This window comes from Tachypleus tridentatus, chromosome 7 (genome assembly GCF_004210375.1).
Source record: "Tachypleus tridentatus isolate NWPU-2018 chromosome 7, ASM421037v1, whole genome shotgun sequence".
In the NCBI taxonomy this organism is placed as follows: Eukaryota; Metazoa; Arthropoda; class Merostomata; order Xiphosura; family Limulidae; genus Tachypleus; species Tachypleus tridentatus.
In genome coordinates, this window is record NC_134831.1 from 160,789,115 (window position 1) to 160,811,867 (window position 22,753).

General features: G+C 32.7%; 1 protein-coding gene across 1 annotated transcript in view; it reads right to left on the reverse strand.

Annotated features, from left to right (window-relative positions):
• LOC143257038 (glucoside xylosyltransferase 1-like) overlaps positions 1 to 10,314 on the reverse strand; it is a 36,448-nt gene extending 26,134 nt beyond the window's left edge. The window contains exons 1-2 of the mRNA XM_076515132.1: positions 10,058 to 10,314; positions 3,411 to 3,829 (exon numbers count right to left, since the gene is read on the reverse strand). Of these exons, the coding sequence (XP_076371247.1) occupies positions 3,411 to 3,712 (302 nt within the window). The 5' untranslated portion in view covers positions 3,713 to 3,829; positions 10,058 to 10,314. The remainder of the gene's footprint in view (positions 1 to 3,410; positions 3,830 to 10,057) is intronic.
• Between the last annotated feature and the right edge of the window lie 12,439 nt (positions 10,315 to 22,753).

The window sequence follows — 22,753 nt, forward strand, 5'->3', positions numbered from 1 at the left end:
TGCTGTAAAGAAAGCAAGTTCTGGGAGATAAAAGAGTTGCTATATAAACACATTAGTTTTAAGCCAGTAATCTCACAAAAATCAATGTTTTAAATTGAAGAAAGACTGTGATTAGTGCTTTTTTTGAAATAAATTCATAACCAACAGTGAAGACAAAGCTAGTGGTTAGGACAAGAAAATATTTATTTCACATATAATAAATGTTTAGAAATATACTGAACCCATCACTGATAGATTCTGAAAACAATGAAAATTAATAGAAACCAAACAATTCAATCACATAGGCATAAAATGATGTTTAGAGACAACATGGGACCTAAACATCTTGATTGTCCCTTCCTCTAAATTAAAACTGTTACAAAACCCATCCAATTCAGTCCTTATCATTCACATAACTATTAAGATTTCTCTTAAACTCACTTAAATTTACTTCCTCCACAATATCTGGACGAAACCCATTCCATTAGCCAACCACGCTGTCAGAAGAAATAAAACTGTCTCAGCTGGAAATGACTCGTACCTTGCCAAAATTTATATTTGTGTGCACTAGTCCTACTATTCTCATTGTTAAATATGAAAAAGATGATGCATCAATGTCAATTCTGTTTAAAATGTTAAACATTTTAATCAGTTCCCTTCTAACTCTTCTTTTTTCAAAAGAAAATTTCAGAGATCTTAACTTCTCCTCATATGACAACTCCTGCAATACAGGCACCATTTGAGAAGCCCTCTTATGAACCCTTTTGAACAATTCAACATCCTTCCTTAGGTGAGGAGCCCAAGACAGAATATAATAACCCTATGTCATCTCGCCACGGACCATTACAATGAAATAATAACCTCTTTAGACATGTATTCAATATTTCTGTATATAAACCTAAAATTTTATTTGCCCTACAACTAACAACAGCACATTGTTTGAATGGCTTACGATACTTATCAACCATTACACCAAGGCTGCTTTCTTTTAAAACATTGTTAAAGTTATTCCCATCCAAATTATATTTAATTCAAATTATGATAACCCACATGCATTTATTATAATTAAAACCATCTGCCATTCATTTGCAAACTCACCAAATGATGAATCTTTTTAAAATCAGCAACATCCCTTCACAACTACCAACACCCAAGACCTTAATATCAGCAAATGTATGTTATTTATTGATTGTTCCTTCATCTACACCACTGATATAAATAAAAAAGAACAAAGATCCTAAGACTGAGTCCTGAGGTATCAAACTTGCAACATAAATCCAGTTTGACTGAACTCCATTTATAACAACCCTCTGTTTTCTTCTATCAAGCCACTCTTCTATCCAATTAGATAACTTGTAGCCCACACCTAAAGATATTTTTTTTTTTACAAGCCTTTCATCTGGCACCTTGTCAAATGCTTTCTAAAAATCCAGATACACCAAATCTACAACTTTACCCTCATCTTTGTAACAAGTAAACTTTTCAAAAAATGGCAAAAGGTTTATGAGTTAAGATTTTGCCTCAGTGAAACCATGCTGACTGTCAAATAATATTCTGAACATTGTTCAATGACTTTGCAAAGAATCTTTTATTAGAGTTTCCAAAAAACTTTCACACAACTGATGTAAGACTAATAGGTTTATAATTTCTTGGACAATTTGTATCATCTCCCTTGAAAAGAGGAGTTACATTGACCAACTTCCAATTCTTTGATATCTTTCCACCATTAAAGCACTTAAAATAGTAGCAAATGGCTCACATATCTATTCCTTAACCTCCTTCAAAACCTGTAATCAATATCACATCAATTGACAGTTTTGCAATAAGTAGTTACAAAACAGATCTTGAAATTTTGATTAAAGAAAGCCAATTAATAATTAAGATGCCTTAATCTAATTAGCCTATTCAATAGATATCCTTCAATTAAAACTGTTTCAATTTGCACATAAACAAATATACATTGTTCAATATTTGGTCTGTTCTTAAATTTGGAATAGTATATTTGTATTTAGTTTCTGTCATGTGAAACTTGATGTATAAATGTATTTTCTTTGTATTCATTCAATTTGTAACAAAATTAATAGTTTGATAGTATTTTCTAATTTATTTTCTATCTATTATGTGTTGTTTATTATGTATACTGAGCTCACATTCTTTTGATTATTTTTAAACCTAACATATTCAACTATCATTTCAATTTTGTCAGCATACTAAATTATCTTTGGATGTTACTGATGATGAAATAACTGTTTTCTGTTCAACACATCAATTATTCAAAGCAATAATAAATTCACACATTATTGGTGTACTATTTGCATAATTGATATTAACATCATATCTACTTGGGATCTCAAAGAAAAAAATCTAGCTATTGTACAGTTTTGTTCCTTTGGCATACAGAACACAAAATGAAAGTGAAGTAACAAATGCCCTTAGATTTACAACATAACACATATAACTACCAACTGGATCTATGGGTTAAATCATTTTTACTCTTCAGGTCTGAAACACTTGACTAAGTTTTACAGCATTAAGTTTCTATGTTGTAATTTTGAACATAAAAACCTTGGGATCCATACATTGAAGGTAAAAACCTGTCATTCTGATGTAGATTGTTTATGTATTAGGTTGAGGAATAATTTGTGAGCATTTTTAAATAATTTCATTCAAGCATTACATGCAAGACTATACAATACTTCAATGCATGAACACATTACACCCAAAACATTTATTATGATACTTTATTTCATGTAATACCTAGGTATATAGTATGCATTGTTTTAAACGAAATTGCAAGAAATTAAATGCGAAAAGCAGATGGTGTTGAAAATGCTTGATTTTGTCCACTTGACATTCCATTTAATGAGCTGAAAATGAAAGCAAAAATTAAAGACATATGAAAATCAAACACACCATCTATTAGAGCAAAAAATTATCTACTAAATGACATGAAATATTTTGCGAAAGCGTTTCATTTATGAATATATTTTTTTAACTTGAAAAAACGCTCACGAATTATTCCTCAACCAAATAATTAGCAGGATGACTTAATGGATATTCAGCTTTTGGAATGGATTACCTTTAGGTATGGTGGACACAAAAGAATCAGAATGGGAGAGTTTGCATGAAGGTTTGATAAATACTTAAAAAGCCTCAGATGAAAGTTTGATGAAATAAATGTGACAAAGATGAGTTTGTTGTCATTCATCTTCTGCACGTTATTCCTCTTCCTTAGTAACCTTTATACGTTCAACTGAAATTATTCATGATATGTGTCATGTTGTCTCTTACAGACATAATAACGGTAAATTGGTCAAAACCTACAATAACAACTAAAAAACTACTGAAATATCTTCTGTATAAACAAGCTTCTACCTTATAATGAGAACCAATATTTATAAAGAAAAAACTATAACAAACTATTTTGTTACCTCACTGAAGGTTTCACTGTTAACTTCGAGTTTTTGGTATCGGCATGACTTCTAACCTTTTCTGAAACATATTTTGTACTTCCTTTCTTTTCAGAGGTCAGAGGATATGGAAATAACTTGTATGTTTTACCTTGGCTTTGCTGATACAGTTTTCCTTGCTGACTCAAATTATTCTTTATCACAGGATTTTCATTTTTAAAGTTCTTATACAGAAACATGACTAAGACAATGATGACAGTCAAGAACAACGAAAGACGTGCCACCCTAAAAAGGAACTTTTTACTATGAAAGCTTGATACCATGATATTTATAGTATAAAATTGCAATATAAGAATAAAAGTGTCTTAATCTTTATAGGGTAGTGTAGTTCTTCTTCATGGAACTTCATAAATGTCCATTACATCTCCCAAAGACTGTACCTGAAAGAAAGAAAAAAAATCACTGCATAAATAAACAATTACCTTCAGGGGTATTCCTCAACTTTAAGAGTATTAATGTTAAATACTGTGGTGCCTAAACATCTTCTAGTCTAATACATAAGTTGCTTGCATGAATTAAAGATGATAATATTCAAAACAAAGAACATATTTAGTCTAAAAGTTTATAAAATAAGATGAACATTCCAATATAAAGCCTTAGACCAGTGCTAGTAAAACCATGTTTCTGAGGATAGACTCTGTTGCCATTTAAATTACTATTATATGACAGAAGGCCCAATTTTTCATATTTTGGTTAATAACTTGATCAAATTACTTTGGTAATTTTAATAATTTCCATACAAAAGCACATTAAACTAGCAAGACACTCAGCATTGACCTTTTTCAGCTCTCAAAAAAATATGGAAACGTGTCTGTACCTCCATCAGCAATAAACAGAGACAATAATGAATAATAGTTTACAAATGTCCACCAAGTTTCATCAAAATCCAACAATTTTTCATTAAATTACAGAGCAAAAATAGTGTAAAAAAATTGATCCCCATTTTAGGAGATTGGGATTTTATTTTCATGACCTTGCTGTGACTTTGACCCTAAGAAACTAATAACTTCTAACTTGGGTCACAGTCCAAATGCATAACAATTTTCATCCAAATTCATTCAGACATTTTTTAAAAACCTTGTTGACAAGCATACACACACACACACACACACACATACAGGAGTGAAACATAACTTCCATCCACCTTTGATGGCAGAGGTAAACACTATCCTTGTAAAATAATAGTTTTCAAAATAGCAGTTAAACAAAATTATGGATATTTTTATAAGTGGTAGATGTATGAAAGAGACAGTCGGCAATTCAGTTCTAGTACATGAAAAGTTCACTTGTGATGTATTTAAAAGTAGCAGTTTTTACGTTTATGGATCTATTCACATATTCAGTTACAACTCCTATAGGCTTACATAATGTACCCAAAATTAACACAGTTAAGACTCAGAGGCTCACCTATTGATACTTAACTGTAATTTGTAAAAAGCCCACCTATCAGCAAGGTTAGAGCAGCAATTCATAAAAATAACCATGAGCTGCAAACACAGTACAGCATCTCAAAACAAGAATGAACACCAAATGTAGAATTAATGTTGTAAGTGACATATTTACAGAGCAAAATGCTTGGAAAAAGAGTTTTTCAAGAAGAGCACTCAATAGAATGCATACCTCCACCTCTCAGTGATAATCATATTCAACCCTAAAAAATATGGAAATGTGTCTTCATGTCTGTCGTTACCAGTGAACTTTGACCATTTTTAGTAGGACAATAAGGAATATTCTTCATAAGCTTATTAAATTTTACCAAAATCTAATAATTTTTCATTGCGTTATGGAGCAGAAACTTTGTGAACATTATGCTCCTATATTAACATGCTGGGAGTTTTTGGATTTTCGTTACTTTGGCCCTCCAAAAACTAATCACTGCTAAGTTGGGTCATAATCCAGAGGTATACCAATTTTGTCCAATTCTGTTTAGCTGATTTTGAGAAAACTTAGTGACAATACAAACACACACACACACATGGATGAAAACATAACCTCTGTCCAACTTCAGTGGCAGAAGTAATAATGAATATCACACATTTAGTGAAATATACATATTGTATAGTAAACAAATGCCATTTAAATGAATAAATATCAGCTGAAAATTAAAATACCTTTGTGAAAAACAAAACAATTTACAGTAAGACTAGACCAATGAGCATTAGTAATAAACACCAATTACCAGCCTGGTTAACATATTATACACTCTTCTTAATTTATATTTAAAAGTTATTGTAACTAAGATTTAACAGTAATACATTATACTTGGAACTTTTCAATTCATGCAAGTTATTTTTATTAAATTCTGAGATCAATCTTAACATATTTTCAATTAATCAGACTTAAATTTCATTTCTCATAACTTGCCTAGAAACTGAAGAGCAATAAATGTATTGCCTATTAAAACACTTGAGAAGTTTGAAGAATTATTAGGTTCTTGCAACAGATAATATTTTCCCAAGGTCCTTGAAGGTCCCTTAAGATTCAAACTTGGCCAATTTTATTCTCATTTTTAAGGGAGGTGATAAAAATTGTTACAGCAATTATTGTCTAATTTGTGTAACATCAGTAGTGGGAAACAGTTCAGAAAGAGATGTTTTAAAAAGCCATTAAACAAAATTTATATATTTTGTCAGATGGTTAACACAGTTTCACAAAGAAAATTTGTGCTACTAATCTTGGACAACTCTTTGAAGAGATTATTCTTGCATAGATGAAAATAAGGACAAGAATTTTCAGAAAGGACCAGATAAGGTGCTACAAAACGGCTTATTAATATGATGATCTTGTTAGGTGTGAGAATAGATTAGGGTCATTGAAAAGAAGAATGGCTGGATGGAAGAAAACAGGTGGGTTGTTATCAAAAGAGTTCAGTCAGACTGAACTAATGTTACAAGTGTGGTACCCTAAGGGCTCAGTGACAAGACTTTCACTCTTTCTGATTCACATGAAATAACATGGAGTAAGAAATGACAATAAGTCATTAATTTTGCCGATAATATTAATAAGATCTTGGGTGTTGTTGTCTGTGAAGAAGATGCTGCTACTTTATAAAAATATTTAGATTACTTGATGATTTGGGATATAAATGATATGTGGTTTTTAATCTCAATAAATGCATGTGGGATGTCATAATTTAAATTATAATTTCAATTAAAGTAACCTTAACAATGTTAAGAAATAAAAGTTTATTATTCTGGTTTATCACTTTCTTGACTCACCAAAACAGTCTGCTATTAATGATAGTAGGATAAATAGGTTTGGTTATATCTACAAAAATATTGAATACAATTCTAAAGCAGTTATAATTTGATTATATAAGCCACTGGTTAGATCACACTTGGAATATTGGTTTCAGTCTTGGATTCTTTACCTTGTATATGGAACTATATTATGCTAATATAATAATAATTTAGCAAATAATGATTTATAAACATGATGAAAAAATTCATTATTTAAGGAAGAACATAACATTTTTTGACAGAACATTGGTTTATGTTCAAGTATAAGAGACATGAGTATAAATGTTAGTATGATAGGAGTCATTTTCAGCTAAGTTTCATTTTTATAACAGGGTGGTCACAGATATGTTGGATACAATACCTTTATGGGAATTTAAGGAAAGGCTTGATAAGTACTGAAATTGTAAAAGCTGTCATTAACTTTCTTATTATACAGTTTAGTTCAGTGAGTAAGATAGCCTAGGACCAATAGGTCATTTGTAGTTCTCGAATTTTGTGTTATGTAATTAGTTGGCAAACTCTTGACTAATCAAATATGGAACAAATACTCTTCTAAGACATTTTAACATTTTGAATCAGATGATAGTTTACTAGATAGTGAGAGAGCATGTCATTATCTCTTGATCACAGTAAGTAGAAATAAGAGCAATATAAATACTACCAAATTGAAACAAGTGAATCAATAAGTTAATAATTTAATTATGTACCAGATAGTGAAAGTTATTGTGTCTGTGACTTAGTTGGTTAAATAATAAAGGTTAGTTCATCTGTGTCTGTAGTTCTACAATTAAATCTATCTACGTTAGGTTTAGGAAGTTTTGTTCAACATTATTTATACTGCTGTATTTGAAAGTAAACATTGCCTGTAACAAATATTGTTCTCTTACTGAGAAAATTAATAAATTATTACTATGCTGACTGGACTTGGCATTAATTTTACCAAATAATACACCCAACAATAAAATATGATACAAAAATAAACTCTCTGTCCCACGTAACTAGCTGGCAAATTCTAGCTAATGAAATGAAGACAGGTGTATATATAAACATCAAATCAATGGTAAAAATCCAATGGAAATGAATATTGGTGTATAGAACATTTTAATACTAGAAATAAATAATCTTAAAATGCCAAATGTGTTACACTTTTGTGTTTCAGGGGAATGCTACTGACAAAGCAGTAAAGCAAAATGTTGAGTGTCAAATTAAAGAAAAAATAACAAATGTGGTGTTTAAAGATCATTTATTTATAATATTAATTTGGTGACAATTAGTAAAATGCTTTGATATTTTATATATATATGCAGTCTCCTGAAGGGAATACATAATGCCAACTGCAGACCATCATGTATAGTCTTTTGAGTATCAGCTGTATGACCATTGTTACACATGTATGCATTTGGGATCATCCAAACCATCTATTTAAATGATGCTAAAACATAATGCCAGTACATTCATGTTCACATGAACATTCAGTACACCTGTTCTATCTCACTTGAATAATTATCTGATGTGTAAACAGACTGAAAATGCTCTAGGTTTAAAATGTAGTCATGGGTATAATATAGGCACACATATGCAGTGCTAGGTTAAGACAATCATAGGGCCTAGGCACTATTGGTTCGTAGGCCCAACCAGCCATACAAGTTAAACCAAAAGTTAGATAACTTACAGATACATAAATTATAAATGCTGGTTTAATATTTAAGTATTTATATGCATATAATGTATACTTGCTGTTCATGTATGTTAATACACTATAGTTAAATATCAGCTGTATAGTTATATGAATGTGAGTACACACTCTAATGCATATATACAAAAATGTATCATATAACATACAGATGTAACAAAGTTTTACAGTAAAATGTGTATTTCATGTTTTTGTGCTTATTATTTTTTGGCCCTCTAAAATTAACTTTTAAGAAAAATTTTCATGAACCCATAGTTTTCACAGGTCTTAGATACTGTCCCAAGTAAATAATCCTGCCATAGATGTATGCATTATCCAAACGTCCATATGCTCCATTATTCTGGGGTGCTTTTCTATAGATAACTTACATATAGTTTGAATGTTAGTAGCTAATATACTATTGTTATACACAGTTGGTTAAATTATTAACATAACTAGTGATAACTATGTATCTAGATAATAAAGTACTTTACTATAATAAAGCATATATTTACACTAAGTATAGTTCCCCCCTCATATAGTGTTCCAGTAGAATAATAATTCGTTGATTTTTCGGTGGATACTTGTGGATTTTGTTAACAGGCATGCAATTGTTTAAACTATATTTCATGCAAAATCACTCTCAGGTTTAATCTCAAAGCATCTATTTTTTTACAAATTGTCTAGGGAGGAATGCCCTCAGACTTCCATTGTATCAGCAATGTACAGTACTTTATACAATACACATTGACTTTTGATCTAGTGAATTAGAAACCCCCTCTCAAACATTCTGTATACAGGCCTGATTGTTTATATATTAAAAACTACTAAATGACCATCATGAAAGGAAATTTACAGTTTTTGCTACACAAATGGCCATGCTGGAACATTATGTTTTACTAACTGCAACTAGGAAAATGAACCAAACCTAACCCAAAGTTACCAGATCTTCCTTATCACAATCTACTGAATGCTAACAGAACATGACCAAACCTAAATGATATAGGAAAATAAGCCTATCTGTATTAATGATGATTTTTTGCACAATCAAACAAAAGTATACAACAATTAATATTTCTATACTGTTCTTCAGGTTAAAAAAGGGAAGAAGTTCAGACACTTTTCCTCACAACTGATACAAGAGAAACACAAAGAAAAAAAACCCCAGAAAATCAATTGTCATGAATTAGAAATTACAATTGAAAGCCTAAACCTAGAAACTAATACCTGCGAGTCCTAAGTGATGTAAAAATAATTAAATAAAAAAATATAAGCATATGGTCGTCCATTATATATTATATATACACGTATAATCTTTTGAGCAGTAGGTGCACAACCATCTATATCCACTACAACAATCAACTGAACAAAACAAATTAGTTTTAGTAGTAGTATCTATAAATTATAAGATACTTGTACTAGAAAATAAGAATGCACTCGATACTATAATAATACAATGTGGAAATAGTTAAGATACTAACTCAGCAAGAGAAATACTAGTCCTATTACACTTTATACTTATAGTAACAATGAAAACGAGTAATATTACATAGTAGTAATCGTACTGGAGTAAAAATACAGCCAGGCCAGTAACGTTACGCAATTATTATTGAAACAAAAAAATTTTGTTAAAAAAGTTAACATTTTAACTTTTCTCATGAACAAGTTATTTAATAGTAATAGTACTAGTAGCCTACCACCACAGCCGTTTTTCAACTTTTTGCCATTCATAATCCAAATGGTTCTTGTTACCACTACTCCTATTAATAATAAATTTTAGTTACTTCGCTTATGAAAAAGGCGCACAATTACTTATTAAATAAAGGATCAAACATCAAAGCCAAAAATCACCAACAGCATTATCATAACTTAGTTCAACGCAATTACAAATACTGGAATAACAATAAGATGTCAGTTTACGATCAGTAAACAATTTAAAGTACTTGTAGTGACATCTAACAATTATGTTGTCAAAATAATTAACAAAAAAATATCTTATGGTCTGTTGTAATGAAATATTATTATTGTCGATTTTTGGTAGATATTTGCTATATGAATACGGTGGAGCTAAGATACCTATAACTTTTGATTATTACACACAAAAACGTATGATGGTGCGTATTTGTGAGTTACGTATTAAAAAAAAGTCTACAAGTACTCTTGACCTCAAAACACGGTGGACTAGGGAGATAGCCCGATGTGGTTTTGCAATAAGAAAACATCCACATAAACAAATGTTAAAGTTGCATGGCGTATAATGTATTTACATAATATATGTTGCATCGTTGGTACATTACATATAGTAAATAACGTTTGCTACTTTCTTCATTTATGTATTATTCTGCTGAACATTTTGTTTATTCTAGTACATGTGCAGTTTTTTACATGTCACGTCGTCTAAAAAGTCGTTAACTTACTTTCGTTCTGCTTATTAATCTATGGGATTCCCTTACGATTACACCGGGTCTTTCTGCGGAAAAGATAGCTTTAAGGTAGTAGCAAGAGTAAAAAATGTATACAACAGTTTTCTATAAATGTAGGTCAAGTGATGTGTCAAGGTTATAATCTCGCCTTCAAATGATAATAACCATTCGTGTAAGTAGCATTAATTGCACAGGAAAAATAAAGTTATTGCAGTTTTAGATGCATAACGTTATGCTTTCTTAGGGTGTAAACAAAATTTGAAGAATATCTAGGCAAATATATTAAACATTTTCATTTCTCTAATACAGATAATCGATGCTTGTGCTGATACTGTGATATTCTCAGGTGAACTGAATTCCTTGTAAGTATATTTACTCAAAGTAGGATCGAACAGGACATTTTAGAGAATCCAATTTGAAAACTCAACCGAATTAATATTAATTAAAATTAATTTAAGCTGTGTGATGAACAAGCTGGACATGTTTGAACAAAAATGAAAATAATACTAATTAATGGCACACCAAAAAGCAACGTGCATACCTGCTCTGATAAAGAGATAATCATCTCTACTGGATTATTGCATGCTTTAATATCTCTCTCTCAAGACGGGGCTCGGCATGGCCAGGTGGTTAGAGCGCTCGAATAGCAATCTTAGATTCGCGGCTTCGATTCACCTTACATCCAACATTCTCGCCCTTTAAGCCTTGGGGGCGTTATAATTTGACGGTCAATCCCACTATTCGTTGGTAAAAGAATAGCCTAAGAGTTGGCGGTGGGTGGTGATGACTAGCTGTTTTCCATCTAGTCTCACACTACTAAATTAAGGACGGCTAGCGCAGCTAACGCTCGTGTAGGTTTTCGCGAAATTCAAAACCAGACCCTTAAGACGGGTTGCTGTTAAACTAAGCACAAAAAAAAACATAAAAAACACAATCTTCAAGAAATAAGACATGCTAGTGATACAGAAAACCTTGTTTTTTTTGCAATAGTGTCACCATATGATTGGTCAATCTCCCACAGAAAAGACAAACCCCGCTTTATGCGATTAATTCGTTCCGATTTTTACTTGCGTAAGACGAATTTGCGTTAAGTGATTAATATAATCAATGTGAATAATTACAATGAATTCCCGTTCTTTCAGATCGTCCACCAAGACTTATAAAATGTGTTTTAAAAACAACTTCTAGCTGCTTATAATGCCAAAACTGTTAAGGTTAATAAATATAATTATGATTTTCATTTATTTCATAATTATATCATAACTAAATTATTTCTTAGAAAAATATTTGTCCAAAGTTGACTGCACAGATTTTAATTTTTTTTCTCGTTATACAATTTTCTATAAGTAGCGATTGCTTTTTTTACATTTCTGCGGAATTCCATGTTAGAATAGACATTTAGATAAAAATCCTTGGCGGCTTCAACATGTTTAAATCCTTCTTCAAGTTCTTTTATAGTGATTTCTTTAGCCGTATTTTCAGATGTTTCACTCTCTTTGCCTTCAGCTTCTTCAAATGCACGTTGCTCATCGAGTTGAAGAAGATCATGTTTGCTTAATTCTTCTACATGTGGGCCCGGCATGGCCAAGCGTGTTAAGGCGTGCGATTCGTAATCTCAGGGTCGCATCCCCGTCGCGCCAAACATGCTCGCCCTCCCAGCCGTGGGGGCGTTATAATGTAACGGTCAATCCCACTATTCGTTGGTAAAAGAGTAGCCCAAGAGTTGGCGGTGGGTGGTGATGACTAGCTGCCTTCCCTCTAGTCTTACACTGCCAAATTAGGGACGGCTAGCACAGATAGCCCTCGAGTAGCTTTGTGCGAAATTCAAAACAAACAAACAAACAATCTTCTACATGGGAATTAAGCAATTTTCCCACATTTTCTGTATCCTCGTCGAAACCAATATACTTCCAGTTATCTCTTCAATAATTTTGTCCATGGGACTGTAGCCAAGAAAATAATTTGCACAATGGGGCAATAGATATTTCCAAACTGCTCGCATATTGCTGGAAGTAACCTCTTGCCTCAAACGTGTGATGTTTTCAATGACCTGCTTTATATTGTATTTCTTCCAAACTTCTGTACACGAAATTCCATTTTCTCCTGAATTTGCTTCAAGTGTTTGCGCAAAAGTCCTTCGAAGATAATATATTTTGAGTGATGCAAGAGTTCCTTGGTCCATCGGTTGCAATAATGATGTTGTATTTAGTGGTAGAAACACAACTTTTGCTCCTTGCTAGTACAGCGGTATGTCTACAGATTCACAACGCTAAAATCGATTCCCCTCGATGGACTCAGCAGATAGCCCGATGTGGCTTTGCTATAAACAAACACACACAGACACAACTTTTACATTTTCATTCAAATCTCCCAATGAAGTATTATGTCCTGGAGCATTATCTAACAGCAAGAGTGCTTTAAAACTAAGGTTATTATTCTTGCAGTATTTTTCAACTGTTAAGCAAAAATATGAAACGAGCTAGTCTTCAAACTTTCTTGGTGACGAAAACTCACTTGAAATAATGGTGTTAATACCCATCACAGCCGTTCTGAGATACAGTCTTCGTAAAGTTCTTTGGCTATCCATGCTTTTTATTAGCACACCAAATAACATATAGAGTTTGACCGCTAGTCCCTTTTAAAGCACGGGGATTCATAGTACGGTACACTAGCATAGGCTTAAGTTTTAAGTCCCCTTCTACAATGCATACTAATAAAAGAGTAAATCGATCTTTCACAGCTTTGTATCCTGGTTGAGATCTCTGCTTCATCTTTTGCTAAAAAAGTTTTTATTGGCGTTCTTTTTCAGAATAGCCCTATTTCATCAACATGAAGTATTTGCCTATCATCGTAATTGCGTTCTTCAATTTTTTGAAAAATTTCTGGAAATTTTGCAGCAACATTTTTATCAGCGCTAGCAGCTCCTCTATAATTCTTACATTGTGTAATCTTGTTCGATGTTTAAAGCGGTTAAACCAACCTAAACTTGCAGCAAAAGTTTCCGTATCCCCTTGAAATTTATTTTCTTTAAGTATCGAAAAGATGTCGAAAACTTTGGTTTGAATGTTTTTTGTAGAACGTGGTATTCGCTTTTGGTTACAATCTTCAATCCAAAGATGAAGTAGCCATTCCATTTTAGTCATTAATAGACTTCTGTTTCGAGTAATTTGCATACTTAGAGAAACGGATGCAACTTTACCTTGTTATGTATATTCGTGCTTCTTACTTAAAATTGTGCATACCGTTGACTCATTGTAGCCCAGATCGTGTCCAATTTTCACATTGCTGGCACCGTCTTCATATCATTTAATAAATTAAGTTTTTCTTCTGAAGTAATTGTTTTTCTTTTCCTTTTAATATTACTGTCATATTCTTTTCCACGTTTTCTTTTATCCATATTTAATAAGGGGTATAATTTTACAAATTAGAAATAAAATAAGAGCAAGCAAGATTATACAGTATGTCAGAGACACACTGAATCATGTCCGAGTCCCAAGGTGACTGAGCACACATTGAGTCTGACTGTCATTTGCGCATATTTTATTTACGGCCGTTCACATGATCTACTTGTAACTCGAGTTTTCCAAAAATTTCCAGAAAGATCTCGCGCTAACTGAATAATTACTTGCCTAAAAGAGGAAATGGTCGCGGTTTTCCAAAACGCGGCAACTGAATTTCTCGTTGATTGAAGCAGTACCTAGGGAGATTTGCCTGTATTCATTAATTGTGACAGGCAGACATTATCCACTTGCCAAGCCAAAAATGTTACAATCTTTCACCCTTTCAACATGAATCTACCACTAGATTTTTTCAGGCAGAATGGATATTATTTGCTATATAGATCAAAGACATTAAAGCAACTGGAATAAAACGATGTTTTTTGGACCAAACGTACAAAACAACTTAACTGAAAATTAAAACAAAAACTATATTAATACAAGTAAATAGAAAATACATGATATATCAAGATTTATACCTTCTTTGTTTCAGGATTATTCTCAAGCCAACAATTAAACTTAAAACTGATAACCTTTATAGATGTGGATAGTAAAGAATCACATTGACCGCTCTCTGTTGAATCACATTGACCTCCCTCTGTTCCTTATAGATAACAAAATATTTTAACAAAGAAACCCACCCTAATATTAGAAATAAATATTTTGATGATGACTTTTAGAACAAAATAATTCCTAAATAATAACCTTTTTAATGTGGCAGCAAAGTATACTAATACATAATAAAAATACGTGTATGTGTGTGTTTTTCGTATAACAAAGCCATATCGGGCCACCTGCTGAGCTTACCGAGAGGAATTGAACGACTGATGTTAGTGTTGTAAATCCGTAGACTTATCGCTGTACCAGCGGAAGGCTGTAAAAACACGTCATGAAAGCATGTGATATGTAGGCATATCGCACTTGAAACTACCACAAATGAATAGAACGGAGAAAGTTTAGTGCTGTGACAAAACGATTATTGCACAGTTTCTGATTTAGTAATCTGCATTTGTGTTCATTAAGTTTAAAAATTCAAAGTGACAATTTTGTAAAACAGAAGTAGTTATGCCAAAGAGAGAAAGTTTAGAGTAGAAACACGGCTGCAAAAATATGAGTTGAATCAAGAAGTCATCTCTTGGACAAAGAACTTTTGACTCCGATGTAAAATTCTCAACCTTTGATCAGCCTGCAACGACAGACTTAGAGCAAATTTCGCATGTTCGAAGCACTCAGACCATTTGAGTAAATGGTAAATCTGAAGAGCAATTTTGGTGGAAAGGAAGCAAAAATGACAGAGGGTTATCAAAGTGGAATTGTATCCAAGACTAGAAATCCTATGCTATCACCAATTTGAACACCAAAGCCCCAACTCTTGTCCGGACCAGCAAAACTCATAGTAGAAAGACTGGACATGCCGCTGGTAGATAGTCTTTAGAAGTCAGAATGTTTTCCCAGCAGATAAGACAACGTACACCAATAAGTGAAGAACATGAACCATGGATTGAAATACAGTCTTGGCCAATTATAAGAAATACACTGCTGACCAATATCTTAAGGTCAATGAACATAAAGAAAAATATGCATTTTGCGTTGTTAGACTCAACCACTTATGTGAGTAGAGCTTCGAAAGATGAAAATAAGAAAAGGGAAAATAAATATTTTTTATCATTTAATAGAGAAAATGTGAACACTAGGAAATTAGCCTAAATACTAACTGGTCAAAAGTTTAAGACCATACCATAAAGAAGCCCTAAACAGAGTAAGAAATGCTCAACAAGAGGTCTTAGTAGTGAGTTGCACGCCCGTCATTGCGAATAACTTCAAACATTCGCTTTGCATGATCGATGTAAGCGTTTGCAGAAGACTAGCTGGAATGTTATTCCACGTGGTGAAGATGGCTTCACGAAGATCATGCACTGTTTGGATTGACGTCCATTTCTATAGACTACTCTTGCCATCCTCCCTCAAACATTTTCAATGGGGTTCAATTCGAGCGAACACGCTGGATGGCCCAAAAAAAATCACGTTATTAGCCATGAAAAAGTCTTTTGTCCTATGGACATTGTGGATTGCAGCGTTATCCTGCTGAAAGATCCAGTCATTTCCACACAAACGAGGGCCTTCAGTCAATAAGAATGCTCTTTCCAACATGCCAATGTAGCTAGGTGCTGTTTGACGCCCTTGTATAACCTAAAGCTCCATTGTTCCATGAAAGGAGAAAGCACCCCAGATCATAATGGAACCTTCTCCACTGTATCGTGTAGAGAATGTCTCCGGTGAGATGTTCTTATCGTGCCAGTAACGTTGGAAGCCAGAGACCATAAGGTTAAATATTTTCTCATCAGAGAACAAAGCCTTCTTCCACTTTTCTACGTCCCATGTTTGTTGCTTCTCAGCAAAGTTTAACCAAGCTGGTTCATGGTGTGGAAAGAAGCGTGGCCTTTGAAAACGTTTACGGTTTGTAAAGCCTTTCTCTCGTAGAAACCGTCTTATTGTTCTTGAGCTGCATTATGCATCCGTAAGGGCCTTAATCTGGTTCGACGATCGTCTGGTGTCTTGTTGGAAACACGTCGAATCTTCCTGCTCAACGCCGGCGAAATTTTCTTGGGCCGATCATTTGAAATTCTCGTTCCGTATCCCTCAGGATCTTTTAAGAAATTTGCAACAGCAGTTTTACTACGCCTAATCTCACCAGTGATAGCACGTTGAGAGAGACCTTACTTTTGCAGCTCGACAATTCTGCCACGTTCAAACTCTGTCAACTTTTTAGCCTTTGCCATATTTTTACCCAACGTAACACAGGAGATGTCAGTGAGAGATGTTGATAATGCTAATGCTTTAACACAAATGACTAAATTTCGTTACGTGTTTACCGATTAACACTTCGTTTCAGTATGATATTAAACTTTTGACCAGCTAGTATTTAGGCTGATTTCATAGTGTTCACATTTTCCCTATTAAATGCTAAAAAATTTTTTATTTTTATTTTCCCTTTTCTTATTTTCTCATCTTTCGAAGCTCTACTCAAATAAGTGGTTGAGTCTAACAACGCAAAATACATATTTCTTCTTTATGTTTATTGGCCTTAAGATTTTGGCCAGCAGTGTATATGTGAAATACAAGAAATATAGTAAGTAGCTTTGGTCTCTCTTTTTTTTTTTTTTGCTGTGAGTTGCTAATGAAACTTAGGTCTACATTTTATGCTAATGATACTAGTACACTAAAAACATTTATCGTCTTAAATAATGCACCCAAGAACACAGAATAATACAGACACTATCCAAACAATATCTTGTAATTATCATGTTTTAACTGGCTCTCTTACTCTGTCATAACAGATATAAATTAATTTTCATAGCTTCTCGATCTGAACATCACGAGAAAACTTTCAAATTGAAGATGAAATAAACAATATTCTGTACTGAAAATAACATAACATGATATGTCATTTGATAGGGTTAGTTATAAATAATATAATATGAAAATCTGTGTTGTTGTTGTTCATTTGAAGTTAAGCACAAAGCTCCATTATGGGCTATCTGAGTACTGCTCACCACGGGTATCAAAACCAGGTTTCTAGCGTTGTACGTCGTAGACAGACCAATGTATCGCTGGATGAAGCGGCAGTTTGTGAAAGGGAAGATATGACACTTTAAACAATTAAGACTGGATGCTATAAAAATAATCTTTGATTTAATAATATCTTTATTATGATAAGTAGGCTACGTTTAATTATGTAGTTCAGAAAGGAGTGGTTAAAAATTAGAGAAAGGAGGAGACTTAGAAAACAAATGTTGCAAAAAATTCTTAATTCATCTGAAATTTGCAGTTATTATTTATTTTGTAAAGCCCGAAATATAAAAAAATATGTTTATTGGTCCATAGATGACAACTACAGCTGTTTCTGAGTATAGTTTTCACAGATAACTTGCCATTACCAAAGTAGTTTATGTGGTATGCTGGAGGTGAGGTGTATATTAAAATGCTTGATAAAACGTATTGGTGATATATTTATATGGTAATATATGTATGTAACAAACACAGTGCATGGGCCACACGCTATAGAGACATTACACAGAGTCCTTCATAAATGTTTGTTTACAAATTAACATCGATGAAACAGTATCACAAATATTTTTCCAATAAAGAAGAAGACAACGTTAACATTGAACAAAGGATTTGATCTCCATGTTATAATTGATACGTATAAGATTAACTGTAATAACTAATCTGGTAAACATTATTCGAAATGCAGTGTTTCTATTATTTTCATTGATATTAATAAGAAACTGTTTCAGTTTTTAGTGATAAAAACAGGTGATAAAGTTTTCATGGAAGAATTAATTATGACAAAGAGATACATAAAAAGTAGGACCATCCAAACTTAGGATTAGACATTGGACAGCCTGTTCCAGAACCGATCTATTACAGAAAATTATCCGCTTACACTGCTTTATAAAATGGCTTAGGTCATCTTTTGTCTTCCCTTAACTTGGGTGGTTCTTTCTCACAGGTTCTTTCTTTGCTAAGGTTTGGCCGAGATATCACCACTAACGTGAGCGTAGCAGTAATTGATATTCATCAAGCTTTTTGCACATATGAGTGTGTGTGATAAGTTCCTCATCGATATCAGCAAAATGATGAGTTACAGCAATTCATTGCAGACCTGCACTTAACTATGGGTTTAATTGTGGATCATGGTTAATGTTGCACGATACCTTTCTTGTCTGGAGAGGTTATGTTATTTGATCCCTACTTCTGAATATCCACTATGTTTAATTCCAGAAAAACAATTTGGACTCTAGAGATCATTCACCAATGGCATACCCAGTGTTTGACTGGTCATCACTGATGTTAACTAAAGCTGCAATATTGTTTAGATTTTTATAGCCTGAATATCCTGTAAATACCACTCAAGTGGTCTTATACTCGGCAGGTGTTAATTCGGGTCAATGACCCTAATATGTCCTTAATTTTCTTATGATGAGATTGATCCTCAGGGGTAAGGTTTGTTTCACATGTCATGGTGTTACAGAGAGCAGTAGATATTTCTGTTCATAAGCTGATACATTTCAATTACCCTTGCAGTATTAGCAAAAGTTTATATCTGGGAAACAACGTCTCCCATGGTCAGTTTTTCTCTTATAAATGACTTTCTCTGGCAGCAAACTCTCTCTCTTATTGTTGTGAGTGCTCTTACATCCAAAATAAGTCATGCATTTAGCTATAAGCATTATATACTAATTAACTTAAGCAGTGACCAATACATACACTGAAGTTAAAGAAAACACTACAATTCATTCAGTGGTTTTGACACTAAAATTTCTATCTCATACACCTGTGGTAGTCTCAGACAAACTCATTTGCTCATAAGTACTAGGTAGGTATTCTCAATAACAGCAGGATCAAACAAAAAATTTAGAAAAATATAAATTTGAGAACTCTATTTACTTTAAAGGTATGTGACAAACAAGTAGAATGGACACAAGTGGAAAAGTTAAAACAATCTTTATTATTGACACAACAAAACAGTATGTGTGTATTTGTACAGATGAATGGATGATCACTCTAATGGATCTAATGGATATGAGTCAGAAATGGTTTTTCTGTGACGGATTTCTGCTGAATTAGCCACGATAAAAGCCAAATGGAACTCTCAAGAACTAAGGCTCTGTACTGACATATCATACCTTGATTTCTTTGTCTTACAATAGCATCACCACATGACTATGACATACAGACATCATCAACTCAGTCAGTGTGTGTGTGTGTGTTTTCTTATAGCAAAGCCACATCAGGCTATCTGCTGAGCCCACCGAGGGAAATCGAACACCTGATTTTAGCGTTGTAAATCCTTTGACATACCGCTGTACTAGTGGGGGCTAACTCAGTCAGTAAAATAAATTACAATTACTGACTCTTTCAAGATGGATTAACCATAACAGTTTTTCTGGCAGAGTAGACTTTATGTGCTTTAAAGAACAAATAAAGGGACAACTAGAGCAAGGAAACTGCAATGACTTTTTTGACTATGTATTTATCCCGAAAATAGATTAAATGAAAACAATTAAACGTTTTCTGTATTGACAAAAGGAGGTACAAAACATGATATATATTCAAATCAAAAGATGCACACTGTCATTTTGTAAGAAATAAATGTCGTTTTTACCATTTAAAAAAAAATCCAATTTCTTTCTTTTCACACGCTCAGATAGCTTCTGATGAATTCAGTCACTTTGTCATATTTACTGGTTAAATTTTCCAATTTATAGTGGACATATCTTATTCACTCTTGGGAAAAATCATTTGCATCTGAAAATAATACCACAAAATTCTTAAAACAGATTTAACTAAAACATATTGGCTTGACATTATTCTATATTAGATAATTGTGATCTTAAATAACAATTTGTTGTAAAAGAAACGTTTTCAAATAGATTTTCGTCGATTTCACCACAAAAGACCACGACATTCCTGTTTCAACTCTTGAGCTGATTAGCAGAAAAAGTTAGGAAAGCTATTTATCAGAACATTTAACAGAAAAGTAGAAACAAAAGTGGCTATCACTGTTCATTGTATACAAAAGTTTTAATAATTTTAAATGTATTGAACCAGTTCACTGAGTACTTTCAGACGTCATTACATTCATTATCATTGTAGTTTTTTGTACGTTCAACTTTCTTTTGAATGATAAATTTGTGAATCAAAACTGATTCTTTCTATTTTATACATGTTTATTGATGTTATTTAATCTTGTTGTTAATTTTTATTTTAAGTATAGTAGTACTAAACAGTAGGGATCGATAAGGATTCCAAATAATTCACACGACAATTCAATCCAGTGGATGATACCACATATCGACTGAGAGACATGAAACTCTTTTTAATACAATGTATATAATTTATCCATGAAAAGTAAACAAAGAAGATTATTAAAAAATATGAATTTTTAGATGAAGTACGGATCGTGTTACATAAAGTAATGAAACATTAATTAATCACAAATTAATAAAATTTAATCCATGCTTTGGCAGCTTTATACTCTTATCTGTAGGTCAAAATAAGAATTAAATTTTATAAATTTGTGATCATGGCTTTAATTCTTCCAGTATTTATATAGCATAATCCCTACTTTATTTTTAGATTCGTAATTTTTAATATTCTTGTATAATATTTATTCTTAACAATAGATTCTTAAAAACAGTCTTGGCCTATAAATACTTAAGTGTAACATCCCTCGTTTATATTAAGAGCAACTCTTGTCAACTGAAAATAAAATGCCAATAAAATTTTCTTAAATTATGATATATTATTTATTAGTATGTAACAGATGTGGTAAAGCTATTTAAATAATAAGCAGTTTTAATTTTTACGTCACTCAGTCATTAGTGTTTTCTTTGTGTGTGTATGGCGAGCTTGAAAAACTAATAGTTCGGAAGTAGTAAGAAAAATATTTATCAAAATTCAAGGTCAATTTTAATTTTAAAATCCACTTAAAACTATTAACTGTGGAAACTTTATGAACTGAGGTTAATTACGTTTTTCAATTCACACAGTCTTTCGTTTGTTTTAGTTAAATCACGAAATCCATTCATCATTCTTCACTAAAACTAACCTTTTATAAGTTCTGAATTACAGTGTACTATTCCTTTTTCGTCTAACTTTTGTTAAATATTCAATACTGCAATCAGTAAATTAGTTTAAAATTCATCTGCTTTGTTGAAATTAGTTTTCGTTATAAAATAGTTTATACTACTGCACAACTATTAAATTATATGTATGCTTGAAATAGATCCTCCAAATAAATTAAAGTAAAGTAAATTTTAAATGCATACTGAAAAACGACTGTTTACGTTAACGTTTGTTTGGGAATTTCGCACAAAGGTACTCGAGGGCTATCTGTGCTAGCCGTCCCTAATTTAGCAGTGTAAGACTAGAGGGAAGGCAGCTAGTCATCACCACCCACCGCCAACTCTTGGGCTACTCTTTTACCAACGAATAGTGGGATTGACCGTCACATTATACACCCCCACGGCTGGGAGGGCGAGCATGTTTAGCGCGACGCGGGCACGAACCCGCGACCCTCGGATTACGAGTCGCACGCCTTGCGCGTTAGGCCATGCCGGGCCTATTACGTTAACGAAAAATGCAATTAACTGTAGCAAGTCAAATTGGCAGTTGATTTCTACGTATGCATAACGTTAAACCGTATGCCTCTGTGTAAGTCGAAAAGCTGTGCTTAAAACGTTTTATGTTGTGAATAAATGTTAATTAATAAATATTCAAATGGAAGAAACATGAGAAGAAAGAAGATGACGTTTATCTCGAGAAAGAGAACAAAGATGTTGAGCTGCGTTGAATCGATAGCAAAATCACCGAAGGAGACATTCAGTTTGGATTCAGTACATTATTAAAACATCAAATGAACGTCCTGAAAAAAAACAGAAATGCAAAAATGTTATCAGAGATAGGC